Genomic DNA, 14,908 nt, shown 5'->3' on the forward strand with positions numbered 1-14,908 from the left:
GCTCCTAAGCCCATGTGGCTATAACGGTCATAGTAGCATGACGGTTTCTAATGCAGTGCTGTCTGAGGGCTCAAAGGTCACACTCATTCATCAGTTATTTCCAGATTTGCCTTACAAAAAAAAAAAAAAAATAAATATTTGACCACAAATTCTCAAGGTTTGGCCAAATCTCATGAGACTTGACTAATGTTCTGTCACAATTTCAGAGTTTTATATCTTTTACAATCCCAACTTCTTGGTGTAAAAATTGCTTATATTATTAAAGGCAATTCAGATCCTTAATTAATCATTTAAGATCAATATGTGACCTCACTAAGATTTACTAACAGCAATGATATCAATATCTAGTGTAAAATCTTGTCAAAAGGCAGTTATTGCAGCAAAGGAGAAGAAACTCCCAATGGACACTCAATTTCAGAAGAAACACTGAGCAAGTAGGTGTCTACAAACATAGTGATTTTGAATATTGCTAAAGAGTCAATATTTAAATAAGAAAGCTGACAGTCAAATTAACAGTGACAGAAAATCTAAGTTTCCTTACCATCACTGTAGTCAATGGCTGCATAATCTCCAAGGAATAGAGATGCAGCAAAGCTACTGACCAAGGAGATTCTCTAGTGAAAAAAAAGCACTGATGTAATATTTTCTGTTCAATTATTACTGTCTATTTAAAATGGCCTACTAAGAGAATCATGTTTATATACATTTACTTATTATTCATTCTGAATATTTACCTCAGTCTCGTTGTATTTGTCTGGTTGGGACTTATGGATCTTGGCAATCTGATTCCCAGTGAAGCGCTAAATATCATGAATTGGAACAAAAAAGAAATCATAATTATTATAATTATTATTCAGAATGAATGAAGCCATCATACGTCTATAGGATACACTGCATGCGATTGGTACAATGGGCCCATGTGGTTCAAAATGTAGTGCAATGTGTAATCTGTACACACCTCATAGGCTCGTGACCCAGTGATGTCAGCAAGGTGATGAGCACCCCCTACTGCAGACTCGAGGCACTGACACTGCTCTGAACTACTGGAATCCATCCATACTGGACTGTTATGGATAGAAAAACTATCCTATGAAAAAGAGACATGCCACACAAATGTGTCCAAAAAGCAGGAAAAGTCACAAACAGGTCAACAAAAGCTCACTGGAGAACGAAGAGCAGTAATCCTTTAATAAATGCTCATATCTGTTTCAGTGGAAGCAAAAAACCCTACTAACGTCTAAAATGCAAATGTATTTTGGAGCATTTATATTTGAGGATTCTTCATGAACCTTTAGCCATGTCAAAATAAATGAATAGACAAAAAGACATATGAGATTTTGTTCAGCCAGCAACATAGCTCCTTGTATGTAGTGTAAGACCACTGTCCTGAGAGGGGAGCAAACAACAAATAAATGTGTCATGTACCAATATTACGTTTTCTAATCTTTCTATATTTCATATACAATATTATAAGCTCCTTTGTTGAGAGATTTTAATCACCCATTGACAAAGGTATTCAATTATTTATACAACCTCCACAGAAAAATACTGACAATAAAATCGGTTGGTCTCCTGGCTGAACGTCATCAAGTCTTAACAGACAGAGTGCGTCCCAGCGCCCAGTATATATCCTGCTGTAAATAGGGGGTTTTATTTCCCCTATAACAGACACGTGGCCTTTGGCTTGGAGACCTCCAGAGGCTTTAATTTCATTTCACTCTTTCACAATATTTAGACAGAGAGCACTTCAATGCATGCTGTTATGAAAATCGTATCTTTGTCTGTCATGGCTGTGGAGCTATTTCAATGAAGATTAATCCTCATACACTGATTATTTACACCAGTGCTTGGACATCAAAACACACTGTAGCTTTTCTCAGTAAATGAAATCTATACAGACTAAGTCTTTTTCCTTTTACTGACAGTTCTCTGCTCCAGCTGGGACCACGACTCTCAAATTCAATAACAGCTAAAGAAAGTTATCCAGATATTGACAGAGTAATCAATAACATTTTAAAGCAGGATTACTGAATTAATACCACCTTCTAAATTCCAGTACAGGTCATGCCCTCCCCTGTGATTCACCACAATGAAACATGCTGCAGGGGCACGCCGCCTTAAATATTAACATTAAATAGTCACAGCTTTCTAAGAGCATTAAGCAGGCCCAACAGGACTCATGTCCCCCCCAATGAATCTTGAACCCTTTGAAAGAAATTTCATACAACTGAAAGCCAGGTTAAACATCCCCAGAGGAGCTACTTATCCATAAAACTGCTACCTGCAGCAGGCTGTGCAAATTTTTTTCTGGATCAAGATGCTGCAGTAATTGTCTTGCTCCTTTTCTCCAGTACACACTTCCATGTTGCTGCAGAGAACAAATCAAATAAATGAGTCGAAACCAGACAACTGTCATATTTTTATTTTGAATTCATTTCAAAATCTGAATTAATCACAACTGACCTGCCCACTCCCTGAGAGTGCCTTCACACGCGAGAAGTCAAAGCCTGCTCTCTTCATCTTCTCAAGGATGAGGTCAAGTGCCTGTGGTCACAATTTTTCACTCGGTAACGTGTTTTGTGGAAATCATTGTTCACTATTCAGCTTGGAACAGAATAAAAATAACTGCCATACAGCGGTGAAGAGGACATCTTGTAATACACAAAGCACTAGATACAGAATGCAACAAAGAAAAGGCATTTACAAACACAATGGGCATGTTCAACAGAGACTGGATTCTCTCAGCTTCCATGTGTTTCCATTAGAAGAGCACTTCAATTTATTCTTGTATTTCATTTCCCCCTCTTACAATGCTTGTGTGGCTTTATGTACATGTTCATGTACAGAGAGTAAGGGCCATTTAGCTGGACCTATAGATCACCATGTCTTGCTTTGCAGTTTTTACAGTAATTAACAGTGCATAGGCAGATGGTTCTACACTGTGGATCTTTCAATATATATTTCAACGCATATACAATGCATTTTCATCTATTTTTCTCAGTGTTTCTCTGTCTATTTTAACCTTCTCTTTCACAGCTGACCCTGAAACATTTTAGAGGTTATTCTCCACATTCAGTCTCTATGTCTGTTGTAAACTCATTGCTTTTTTAACCATGCTTTCAAGTACAAGTGGAGCAGTGATTTCTCCAAGGAGGGACTCATTCACACACCTTATGTAAAAGCTAAACTGAGGCCAGAGGTTGTGAAATGGTTACTGGGGTTTAGTGGCGAGCTGGCATCTATCTGTTTGGGAGTATATATGCCATCATCACAGCAGTAGAAGGAAGTGGAAAAAGCCAACAGTGGAAATTGGTACATTTTAAAATACAATAACTAGTAACAGGGTGTGAGTGAATGTGTGAGTGTGTGTCGCCCTGTGAAGGACTGGTGCCCCCTCCAGGGTGTGCCCCTGCCTTGCGCCCATGAATTGGATAAGCAGTTACAGGCAAAGAGTGAATGAATAACTAGTAACAGTAAACCCACCGAGTCCAAGCCACAATGTGTTGTATTCATAAAACTGATCACTTTCCACTGTTGGTTTCTTCCACTTGCTTCTGTTATGACAAGAGCTGATGTCCCTACTCGGCTAATCCATAACTCCATCATCTGAGTGTTTCTGTGGTGCACCCTATAGAGAAACTCATTTTTTTCCAATAAAACATTAAAGCAGTACTATTACCATCACATATTCAGGTACCAACGGTATAAATCACAGCTGACTGCAACTTTTGCAGAAGTCATAAAATCTGATACGCTGTCCTGCACATTGTATACCTGCCCTTTATTTTATGGCACCATTTTAAAACTGAATCTTGAATCAAGCTATTTTTAGCACACTTCCTCCACATGGCCCCAACGGACATGGGATCTTTGAAATTTTCACAATGATTATACAGTGCAATAACTCAAGAAAAGACCACAATGGGGCGGCACGGTGGCACAGCAGGTAGGGGACTGGAGGTTGTGGGTTCGATTCCTGCTCCAGGTGACTGTCTGTGAGGAGGTGGTGTGTTCTCTCCATGTCCGCGTGGGTTTCCTCCGGGTGCTCCGGTTTCCTTCCACAATCCAAAAACACACAATGTGTGTGTGTGTGTGTCTGTGTTGCCCTGTGAAGGACTGGCGCCCCCTCCAGGGTGTATTCCCACCTTGCGCCCAATGATTCCAGGTCGGCTCTGGACCCACCGTGACCCTGACCTGGATAAGCGCTTACAGATAATGAATGAATGAAGACCACAATGTACAGTAATAAATAGCCGTTAAAAACAGTATTAAAAGGAATACAAAAATGAATTTTTATGAAAGAGTAGATATGCTACCTTCACCCACATGTGCACTGGAGAGGTGACTGTCAGTTTGTCCTCATGGATGTGAACTCCCCCCTGAGTCCTGTTGAAAGAGAGAAACTGAACTGTTTAACTTCTAATGCAAATGAAAATGACACATTTTAATGCATTTAGAAGCTAAACATATAAAGCTTACTTGAATTCAGGCAGTTCAATGTCAAACTGGACATTACTCTGGTGAGTAACTTGAAGGTCTCCATCAATAGCGACTACTTTCAGCTAGCAGAAAGAAAGGAGGATGATTTGCATTCATTAAACAACCGGCTTCACATTCGGAACGTCCAAAAAAATTGTCTGCTTTGAAATACTATTGAGACTGATATGTTTGGGATGAACTGGAAGAGAGTTTATACCATGAGCAGCATAACTTTCCCTGACCTTTCTAATGCTGCTGTTGTTGTTGTTATCAAATCCTCACAACGGTGTTAAAACATCTGGTGTAAAGCCTTCCCTTAAGTGTAGACCACTGCTGCAGTAGGGGGACAAAGTCCTTCAACACTTTCCTGTCAGATAAATGTCTTCTTAGTTAGAAATTTAGAGTAAGAGTTCAACTACCCAGCGTGGTGTTTTGGTCATTTTTTTTTTTGAATGGTCGATGACCGTTGGGTTTACGAGCTCTCTGTACGAACAGACTCCGCTGACGTTAATAACGGCAGCAGTAAAGAGTAGTTCAGACAAGAAAGGAGCAAATTTTACCTCAGAATGTTTTATTTTTAGCATGTTACCACGTAACTGACTTTCTAAACTGAATTCCTCTTCCGCTCTCTCGGTTCATTCGTGTCAGACAGTCGCGTTTGAGAGAACGAGCTGCAAATTAAAAAAGAGTCGAGCCCCGTTTTCTACTAAAGTTACCTGTTGAGTGCTGAAGTCAAACCCTAAGTAGCAGGAGTCTGTGAGTGCAGCCATTCCTCACTGGACTTGAATCTTCTGCTCACGCGCCGCTCTGTTGTATTTAAAGAGACAGTACACCCACAGTGTGACTCCGATGAGATCCCCCTGATGTTTAACCACACACTTTAACAGACTTCATTTAGAGCACGTGATTTTGTAAAATCAAGACACCCCTTACATTCAGAGCGCTTTTCAATGCCTCTCCCCTAAATTACACAAGCCCACATTGGTTGATGACTCACAAATAGATAGGAACACAACTATATGTTTACCACCATACCTACATGCCTCATTCACATGTTAAAAAATAAATAAATTAAAAAACACAGATATCCCAGTGTTCATTTTGGTTGCCTTTTGGCTTTATCCAGTCTATTTTTGTTTGAAAGCCTTCTACCTCCATCCTTCTTTCTTCCTGTTTGTCTCTTCAGCTTATTCAAGCATGGATTCAAATATTTCTGAAAATATTCTTCATCAATTCATGGTTTGAAACCATGGGGTCAGCAGCCTACCCGGAATCACAGGGCACAAATCAGGAACACACCATGGAGTGGGCGCCAGTCCTGCGCAGGGCGACACACACTCACACATTCACTCACACCTACAGGAAACACACAGAGGAAACCCACGCAGACACAGGGACAACACACCACACTCCTCACAGACAGTCACCTGGAGGAAACCCGCGCGGGCACAGGGAGAACACACCAAATTCCTCACAGACAGTCACCCGGAGGAAACCTGCGCGGGCACAGGGAGAACACACCAAATTCCTCACAGACAGTCACCTGGAGGAAACCCGCGCGGGCACAGGGAGAACACACCACATTCCTCAAAGACAGTCACCCGGGGGAAACCCACGCAGACAGAGGGAGAACACACCACACCCCTCACAGACAGTCACCCGGAGGAAACCCAAGCAGACATAGGGAGAACACACCACACTCCTCACAGACAGTCACCCGGAGGAAACCCACGCAGACACAGGAAGAACACACCACACTCCTCACAGACAGTCACCCAGAGGAAACCCACGCAGACACAGGGAGAACACACCACACTCCTCACAGACAGTCACCCGGAGGAAACCCGCGCGGGCACAGGGAGAACACACCACACTCCTCACAGACAGTCACCCGGAGGAAACCCGCGCGGGCACAGGGAGAACACACCACACTCCTCAAAGACAGTCACCCGGAGGAAACCCACGCAGACACAGGGAGAACACACCACACTCCTCACAGACAGTCACCCGGAGGAAACCCAAGCAGACATAGGGAGAACACACCACACTCCTCACAGACAGTCACCCGGAGGAAACCCGCGTGGGCACAGGGAGAACACACCACACTCCTCAAAGACAGTCACCCGGAGGAAACCCACGCAGACACAGGGAGAACACACCACACTCCTCACAGACAGTCACCCGGAGGAAACCCAAGCAGACATAGGGAGAACACACCACACTCCTCACAGACAGTCACCCGGAGGAAACCCGCGCGGGCACAGGGAGAACACACCACACTCCTCAAAGACAGTCACCCGGAGGAAACCCACGCAGACACAGGGAGAACACACCACACTCCTCACAGACAGTCACCCGGAGGAAACCCAAGCAGACATAGGGAGAACACACCACACTCCTCACAGACAGTCACCCGGAGGAAACCCGCGCGGGCACAGGGAGAACACACCACACTCCTCACAGACAGTCACCCGGAGGAAACCCGCTCGGGCACAGGGAGAACACACCACACTCCTCACAGACAGTCACCCGGAGGAAACCCGCGCAGACACAGGGACAACACACCACACTCCTCACAGACAGTCATCCGGAGGAAACCCGCGCGGGCACAGGGAGAACACACCACACTCCTCACAGACAGTCACCCGGAGGAAACCCGCGCGGGCACAGGGAGAACACACTACACTCCTCACAGACAGTCACCCGGATGAAACCCAAGCGGACACGGGGAGAACACACCAAACTCCTCACAGACAGTCACCCGGAGCGGGACTTGAACCCACAACCTCCAGGTCCCTGGAGCTGTATGAAATGTTGCACCACCATGACGCCCTTTGAAAATAGTCCAATAATTGGACAGTGCCTGTGGCTTGTACAGAAAAGGACTAATTTAAGTATAATAGTTAATAAATAAGTATAATTAAATTTATATATTGCATTGTGGATTTAAAGAGCACTTCAAAAAATATAATCAAACTTTTTAAGACAAATCACCTACTCCAGCTTCTACTACATATATTTATTCAAAACTTCTTAAGTGAATTATGAATGGATTTGTGCTCTGTAAAGCATTTTCAAATTGAAACACATTTAGTTGCTATAGGCCTGTATTAGTGAGGAATTCAATTTTACTAAGCATTATTACATTTAAATGGTAAAGAAGCACTAAGTTAAATCTCCAAAAAGTAGCAAGCAGTATGGTATGAAAGTGATTATTTATTTATTTAATCAACCAGAGCACCTAGAGGAAACCCATGCAGGCAGAGGGAGAACACACCAAATACCTCACAGACAGTGACCCAAGGATTGAGCCCAGGACCCCAGAGCCCTGAAACTGTACCTGTAGTAAACCATATGGCCCTGGTTTCAAACCTTTTGAATTATAAATATATATAAAATTACAAATACAGATATGTTTTTTTCTCCTGTTGTGTGAGTTCTGTATGCTGCAGGAGCTAGGGTTAAGTTAAAATCTCATAACATTCTTAATTAATCACAATTTCTTTACTTATTCCCACATTTTACACATTATTCTCTCATTTCCCTCTCATTCATATATTTTATCTCACAGCACAACTATGAAGTAAATTTTAAAATATACAAACGATCGTGTGCATGGGCAATTTTTAATTTGAAAATTAGACTTGGAAATCATGGGAACTGAATTAAAAAACCATGGCCACAAATTAAGAAAATATGAAGAAAAATTGCAAACGCTTCCTCAATTTTTTCTTCTTATCCTGGACAAATTGTTGGCTGCTGCAAAACTACTGTTCTGTTAGTTTGTTACTCAGCAGCAGGAAATTCCCAACATCTCTCAAACAATTCATGGAAGTGACAGTGGGAGTGTTCAAACACTGTTACTGCCCCAGTCTAGCTTACTTTCACCTTAAAATTAAAATATAGGGTAAAGTTAGTAAATGCTGGCAGAAAACAATGACTTTGATAAAAGTCCTCTAAAGTCCTAGGTTCACCTGTGAATATTTTTGTTAGTTTGTTACTTGCACTTCCACACAAAGTGTAGGTGAAAATTGCCTATTTTTACATATGGTTCTACACTGTAGTTCATATTTTATTTAATATTTTACTTCCATCAGGGACTTTTATCACAAAGCCATGGGACAGATGTATTATTTTGTAAACTTTAATCAGAGACTGTTGGCAATGAACAGTAAAGCACAAAGCACAGTGATATATTTAATTTTCAGTCAATATGGGTAATAATATCACAAGACAGGTTTCAATATTTAATCAATTAACAATAATGAAATCTACATTCTTTTTGGGACACGTGTTTTGGGACGCAGGAAAAATTGCTATTCAAACGGCACTGTTATTCACTTATTTATATTTAGGGACTATTCCACAAGGGGATGCTATTGTGCTTTGCATCAATGTCATTTTGTGTCAGCAAAATGACCAAATAAACAGTTACTCATTCATTATCTGTAACTCTTATCCAGTTCAGGGTCGCGGTGGGTCCAGAGCCTACCTGGAATCACTGGGCGCAAGGCAGGAATAGTCCTTCACAGGCAACACACACACTTTTGAGTTGCCAATCCACCTACCAACGTGTGTTTTTGGACTGTGGGAGGAAACCCACGCAGACACAGGGAGAACACACCAACTCCTCACAGATAGTCACCCGGAGAAAACCCACGCAGACACAGGGAGAACACACCAAACTCCTCACAGACAGTCACCCGGAGGAAACCCACACAGACACAGGGAGAACACACCAAATCCTCACAGACAGTCACACCAAGAGTGGGAATCGAACCCACAACCTCCTGGTCCCTGGAGCTGTGTAACATTACCTGCTGCGCCACCATGCCACCCACAGTTATTCACCTTACACAAAAATGTTTTTACCTCACACGTACATGACTTAGGGCCTTCTTCCTAAGGCTTGGCTTCACATTTTTCTTATTTATTAATCTACTTTGCACAAAACGAGCCAACATTTAGACTTTATTCACCCCATTATGACATTAAATTAACATTGTGAAAGTCGTGGGACTCCAGAGACAGTGTCAGCTGAATTAACAGATTTGAATTACCAGAAAAGGTGAACATTGTCTTTAATGACTGTTGTGGCAGGACTCACCCATTACGTCAACAGAGCTGTGTCAACACTGTCACCCTAAAGCCCACTATAGCTGATCCAGTACTTCACTTTGATGCAGCAAAAGATTAACTGTTATATTGGTTCAAATGGGAAGGAAGATTAACATCTGATCTTTCTGTGGTTATCTGCACCTCTGATAAACAACAGGGTTGTTTAAATTTCCAACATTTTTTGCAGTGCTCTATATATTTGGGAACAAATTTCAATGTTTAGGCAATGTTTCAGAGAAACTTACTGATTTATAATACTTTTTACACTGGTGGTGAAAGGAATCCAAGCACCACAACGTCTGTCGTACAAATATAGCAGTTTTATTTAGTAACCTGATAAATCTATATGTGTCTTCAGGGTTTTCCCATGTAAAGTCGATCATATGAAAAAAAGGGGGAAACCTGGGGAAGGCCAAAAGCTAATATAAAAGTAAAACAATGCTACTGTGAACACTGTGGAATCATTTTCTTTCTTAAAATGTTTAAACACGTTGGATGTGTGGTTCTTTTGTGTGCAGTTCTGATATTTTGTTTCTAGAGAACTGCATGTTTAAATGACTGTATGTATCCATTTTATAGAACTGGTAAAATTCCAACACAAATTCACATGAAATATTTCTGTATGTTAGACCCATAATAAATGAGCAGTTCAAGGGTGACAATTTTGTGCGGCCTTAATGTATAACATTAATAGTCAATTGGTGCTGCATTTGTGAAACTTGCCCCTTTGTGTCCCTAGATTACACAGATTATAGTGCAACCTTGAATTTGCCCTCCTTTATTTGCACATATCTCAACTGAGTTGAGCCGGTGTGCCCAAAGTATACAGTCTCTGCAGACTCCACTCAGCACAGGGGTGTAATAAAGAGGCATTTATGATTATGATACTGCATCCATAAAGTGGGTAAAAACAAAAAATCCATGAGAACAGGATGTCACCAGGTTGTTGCCCCAGCTCTGTTTGTCTGTGTGAGGAGTCGGTGATAAGATCCGGAGCAGGAAAAGAGGAGGAAACCAGCGACGACGAGACTCTCAACACAAGCATGGATATAGCACTTTTAAAACAGCAATATAACTCCATAAGAGACCAGCAGAGACGAGAAACACGAGTCGTTTACTTTAGAAAAGGTAAGAACTACGAGTTTAACTGAAGACGGTCTTAAACTTTTTGTCTTGTAAGAGTCTTTTAGCAGCTCAGGTGCGATGAGAAATTGGAGATTCCATCTTTCTGTACTTTCTTATCCGAATTAGCCATTCCACCTTAAATAGCGCAACAGTTACATCCGCACTATTTAACAAAACGGCTCTATTTAAGGTGGGAAAAAAAGCCACATCAGCTTTGCGGTTAGTCAAATTCTGATTCTTAATTTGGTTTGATTTAGGCTGTTTTCTCAGGTATTATACACAGGAATACGCTTCTTAACTGAAACTGTGGCGGTTACTGTGGTGGTTTTTAACTCTTTGAACACCAAGGCGCTACAGGTGTAAAGTCGTATGCAATAGTTTGAGCACCCGGGGTCAAACTGCACTTTTTTTGCAGACAGTCACCCTCTGTGCATTTTAATTTGAACATAGAGTGAAAAATAACACACGGTCTTTGTAAAAAGTCACATTTTAATGTGTTAATGTTAATATATTGTAATGAATAAACAAATTGGGAGCTAAAGCCAGACCCATAAAATCAACAAGACATGTCATTTGATCAGGGGGAGGCCACACACGCACACACCGACGTTATAGACATTATCCTGAACCCTTTCTGTCAGATAAGACTGTGATATTCATATAACTACAGTTGAACTAGTCTTGCCCGGTGCTTGTCTTGGATCATGTTGCATGAGCTGTGTGCAGTTGCAGTTGCGTCAAGGTCTTTCATCAGACGTCGTCGTGAGTCATTGGTGTTTAGTGTTCTGTATTTGACATGCACTTAAACACCACTCCATCTTGTGTCCGTAAGGATTTTTCCGGCAGACCAGCCTATGCCACGTCGGTATTGGAATGGATAAACAATTACAGCATCAAATGTACTGGACGTTCATGTAATACCCAGGAGTCTATAGATATCCGCTCATCTAGTGTTTTTTTATGATATCCAGGGTATTAACAGGGAGTTTGTCCTCCTGTCTCCTGTTCTTGTGGGAATTGTAGCTAATTGGTGTTGGAGGCTTGCTGTGAGGCTCTGGTCAAACGACAGATTCAGGATCACACTCTCCACTCCATCAAAAGTCATTTTAATTTTGAGATGTGGCACCAATAGGGTTTTATTTTGTTGTGCCTTTGTAGAATAACATATACCGTACAGTTAGGACAGCTTTTTGTCACTGTCTGACATTCAGAACCTATTATGTTTTAGGCCTGTTTTATTGCTTGTATAATTTTCATGGTTTGATGGATATTGTTGTTAGTATATTTTTATTGGTATAATCTATAAATGAAGGAAGACAATCCCCCTGGTCTTAATTCATTCATTCATTATCTGTAAGCGCTTATCCAGTTCAGGGTCGCGGTGGGTCCAGAGCCTACCTGGAATCATTGGGCGCAAGGCGGGAATACACCCTGGAGGGGGCGCCAGTCCTTCACAGGGCAACACACGCACATTCACTCAAACACTCACACCTATGGACACTTTTGAGTCGCCAATCCACCTACCAACGTTTTTGGACTGTGGGAGGAAACCCACGCGGCCACAGGGAGAACACACCATCTCCTCACAGACAAATCCAAATCCACAACCTCCAGGTCCCTGGAGCTGTGTGACTGCGACAGTAACCTGCTGCACCACTGTGCCGACCCTCCTGGTCTTAATGGAAAAAAAAAATTATAATGAATTAAAACAAACCAAAAAAAATTGGCCTTGAGCTGTATAAGTGGTTGAATGAAATGAATGAATGAATGAATGAAAAAGAGATGCTAGCCCGTACAGTGTGTATCGCATTGTTCTCATATTAAAGCATACTTAATGCTCCTCTCTATTCTCTTCTTCTCAAACAACAGCATCAAACAATGAGGAGATCTCTGGCAACTCTCTGGTCAACGTTGTTCCCATGCGGCAGGTCAGACCCTCCCTTATGAGGCAGACATCTCTTCAGGAGACTCGCTTTGATTTTGTGAGAGATCCAGACAGCTCCCCCTGGCGCACTCACTTGGGAATGCATCGAAGAACCTGCGCAGCAATTGATGCCAGTCAACATCTACACAGCAAGTTTAAGACCAGCACTGGAGACTCCACGTCATCAGCATCAGTAGTTAATGGGGAGCACAGTGAGGAAATCTCAGATTCAAGTGTTCTTTTATCTGAGAACTGTGACGGGGTTGATGGAAACCAGCAGCAGAAGGACTATGACTCTGATTCCAGGAAGTTTTCAGCACCTGCAGTACTGTCCAGGAAGTTAAGCAGCTGCAGCTCTCGATCTACTCACTCTACAACAAGCTCATACCACTACCCTTTCCCTCAGATCAAAAATCCCAGGAAGTCTGAGGCTGCACGTAGACTTGGACTTTACTCCTCATTCTAATATGACTGCTTAACTGCAAAAAAAAAAAGAAAACAAGGGTTGTGCAATATTACTTACATACTTGTAGCTTAATCAAAAAAGATAGTGATTCTTTTTTTTGTGTAGATACAGCAGACACTCATTTGTTATAAAATAAAAGACTATTGCACAGCATAGTCCCCAGCAGTCTATTGAAAAGCATTCAACCAGTGCCTAAAGGAACTGCCTGCAGTGTGTTTATTTCTGATTTCAGAATAGGAGTCATCCTCACACAACCACCTCAAAAATGTCCATAAACATTTGAGTTCCATGATCATTAAACAGCTAAAAATATTCATAGAATTTAGAAGATCATTTAGAGTTTAATATTCATTAATTAATTAATTAATTTTCTGTAAGCTCTTATCCAGTTCAGGATCACAGTGGGTCTGAAGCCTACCTGGAATCACTGGGTGAAAGGCAGGAATACACCCTGGCAGGGGTCACACACACTCACACCTATGGACACTTTTGAGTAATCCACTTTCCAATGTGTGTTTTTGGACTGTGGGAAGAACCCAGAGGAAACCCACACGGACACAGGGAAAACAAACTTCTTACAGAGGCTTGAACCCCCAACCCAAGGACTCTGGAGCTGTGCGATTGCGACACTACCTGTTGTGCCATCCTAGAGTTTAATACTGTACAGCAAATGTTACATTTTATTTACGTTATTATGGCACACACCAAATGTGCCTGGTATCTGTTTTTCATTACCAGTATAATATGATAATCATCAGTAATAATGAATGTGATCAACGGAGTCTGTTACCTTTAACTGAGAATCATTTTGTTCTTCAGCGTTAACCTAGTAACACCAAGGAAGTGAATCAAAGGAAAAACGCTATGTTTTAAGTAAAAATAAAACATCAATAGCTGTCTACTTTTTTTTTCTTTTGATAGTAATTAGAAAATGGCTGTATTTGGCAGAATGTAAGTTTAAATATCGTTCATGTTTAAGAGAATAACTCATAGCTGTCTAACCACAGAATGTTGCAGTCATTGTCATCTTTGAAAGTTTTCAGTGAGGAGGTAGTTTTTTAACAAATTTCTTGTTTTCTGTTTGGACTGTGATTCATAATTCTCACCTAAACACACAATTTCATTATATGCTGGTGACAGCTGATCATTTCTGGTGTCCTGATTATCATCTTTTTTTTATGTACCTTCAGTAGTACCACTTCACTTTCTCCCAGTTGTGAAACAGCAGCATCTCTAATCTGTTAAGGGGTTGAGTTTGCAAGTTACAGTTAGCACTGAGAAAATGTTACTAGTCTGGTTTTAGTCCTGAACCACGTACTAACGTGATCCTTAACTGGGCGAAAGCATCACAGGTAACTCAGTCCAGAGCAGAAAATAAGGCCGTGGAAACTAATGGCAATAGCCATATGAGGATTTGTTTCCTCATGAATACAGTAAACAAAATGTCAGCATTAGCATATTAAAAAATACAAGTATGGTACCAATAAATTAATTATGTGAAATAAGAGCTGGCACAAAAGGCTTGCAGAACTGTACATGCTGTTATACAGTGTTTTCACAGACATACATGGGTCAGTGGCATTTAGTGTTGGATTTCAGCTGTCAACAGTAATGTAACATTACACTCATTCACCTCTGAAATGAAGTGTCTTGAACAAAGAATGCTGTATTCCTAATGAGCTTTGTTGTGAATTGACGTATTCCCAACACTTCACTGTAACGTACGTTGTTATAAAACATAAAATTAATACTAAATAGTTGCAAATTTTGTGTAAATATTGTAAAATGAGAATGTT

At 41.2% G+C, this 14,908-nt stretch overlaps 2 protein-coding genes across 6 annotated transcripts in view; one reads left to right on the forward strand and one right to left on the reverse strand.

The window, feature by feature from the left end:
* xylb (xylulokinase homolog (H. influenzae)) overlaps nucleotides 1-5,332 on the reverse strand; it is a 61,145-nt gene extending 55,813 nt beyond the window's left edge. For 3 of the 5 annotated variants that reach the window (XM_066684089.1, XM_066684090.1, XM_066684091.1), the window contains exons 1-8: nucleotides 5,196-5,332; nucleotides 4,480-4,562; nucleotides 4,317-4,386; nucleotides 2,464-2,544; nucleotides 2,282-2,368; nucleotides 959-1,087; nucleotides 735-800; nucleotides 542-614 (exon numbers count right to left, since the gene is read on the reverse strand). In XM_066684089.1, the coding sequence (XP_066540186.1) occupies nucleotides 542-614; nucleotides 735-800; nucleotides 959-1,087; nucleotides 2,282-2,368; nucleotides 2,464-2,544; nucleotides 4,317-4,386; nucleotides 4,480-4,562; nucleotides 5,196-5,249 (643 nt within the window). In that variant the 5' untranslated portion in view covers nucleotides 5,250-5,332. Of the gene's footprint in view, nucleotides 1-541; nucleotides 615-734; nucleotides 801-958; nucleotides 1,088-2,281; nucleotides 2,369-2,463; nucleotides 2,545-4,316; nucleotides 4,387-4,479; nucleotides 4,563-4,721; nucleotides 4,847-5,195 lie in introns of all 5 variants that reach the window. The other 2 variants (XM_066684093.1, XM_066684092.1) reach the window with 2 other exon arrangements.
* A 5,156-nt stretch (nucleotides 5,333-10,488) lies between these two features.
* On the forward strand, nucleotides 10,489-14,896 carry LOC136708818 (uncharacterized protein C9orf152-like). The gene is made up of 2 exons (XM_066683651.1): nucleotides 10,489-10,725; nucleotides 12,592-14,896. The coding sequence occupies exons 1-2, from the start codon at nucleotides 10,530-10,532 to the stop codon at nucleotides 13,110-13,112; spliced, it is 717 nt and encodes a 238-aa protein (XP_066539748.1). The 5' UTR covers nucleotides 10,489-10,529; the 3' UTR covers nucleotides 13,113-14,896.
* The last annotated feature ends 12 nt before the right edge of the window (nucleotides 14,897-14,908 follow it).

This window comes from Hoplias malabaricus, chromosome 10 (assembly GCF_029633855.1).
Source record: "Hoplias malabaricus isolate fHopMal1 chromosome 10, fHopMal1.hap1, whole genome shotgun sequence".
Lineage (NCBI taxonomy): Eukaryota > Metazoa > Chordata > Actinopteri > Characiformes > Erythrinidae > Hoplias > Hoplias malabaricus.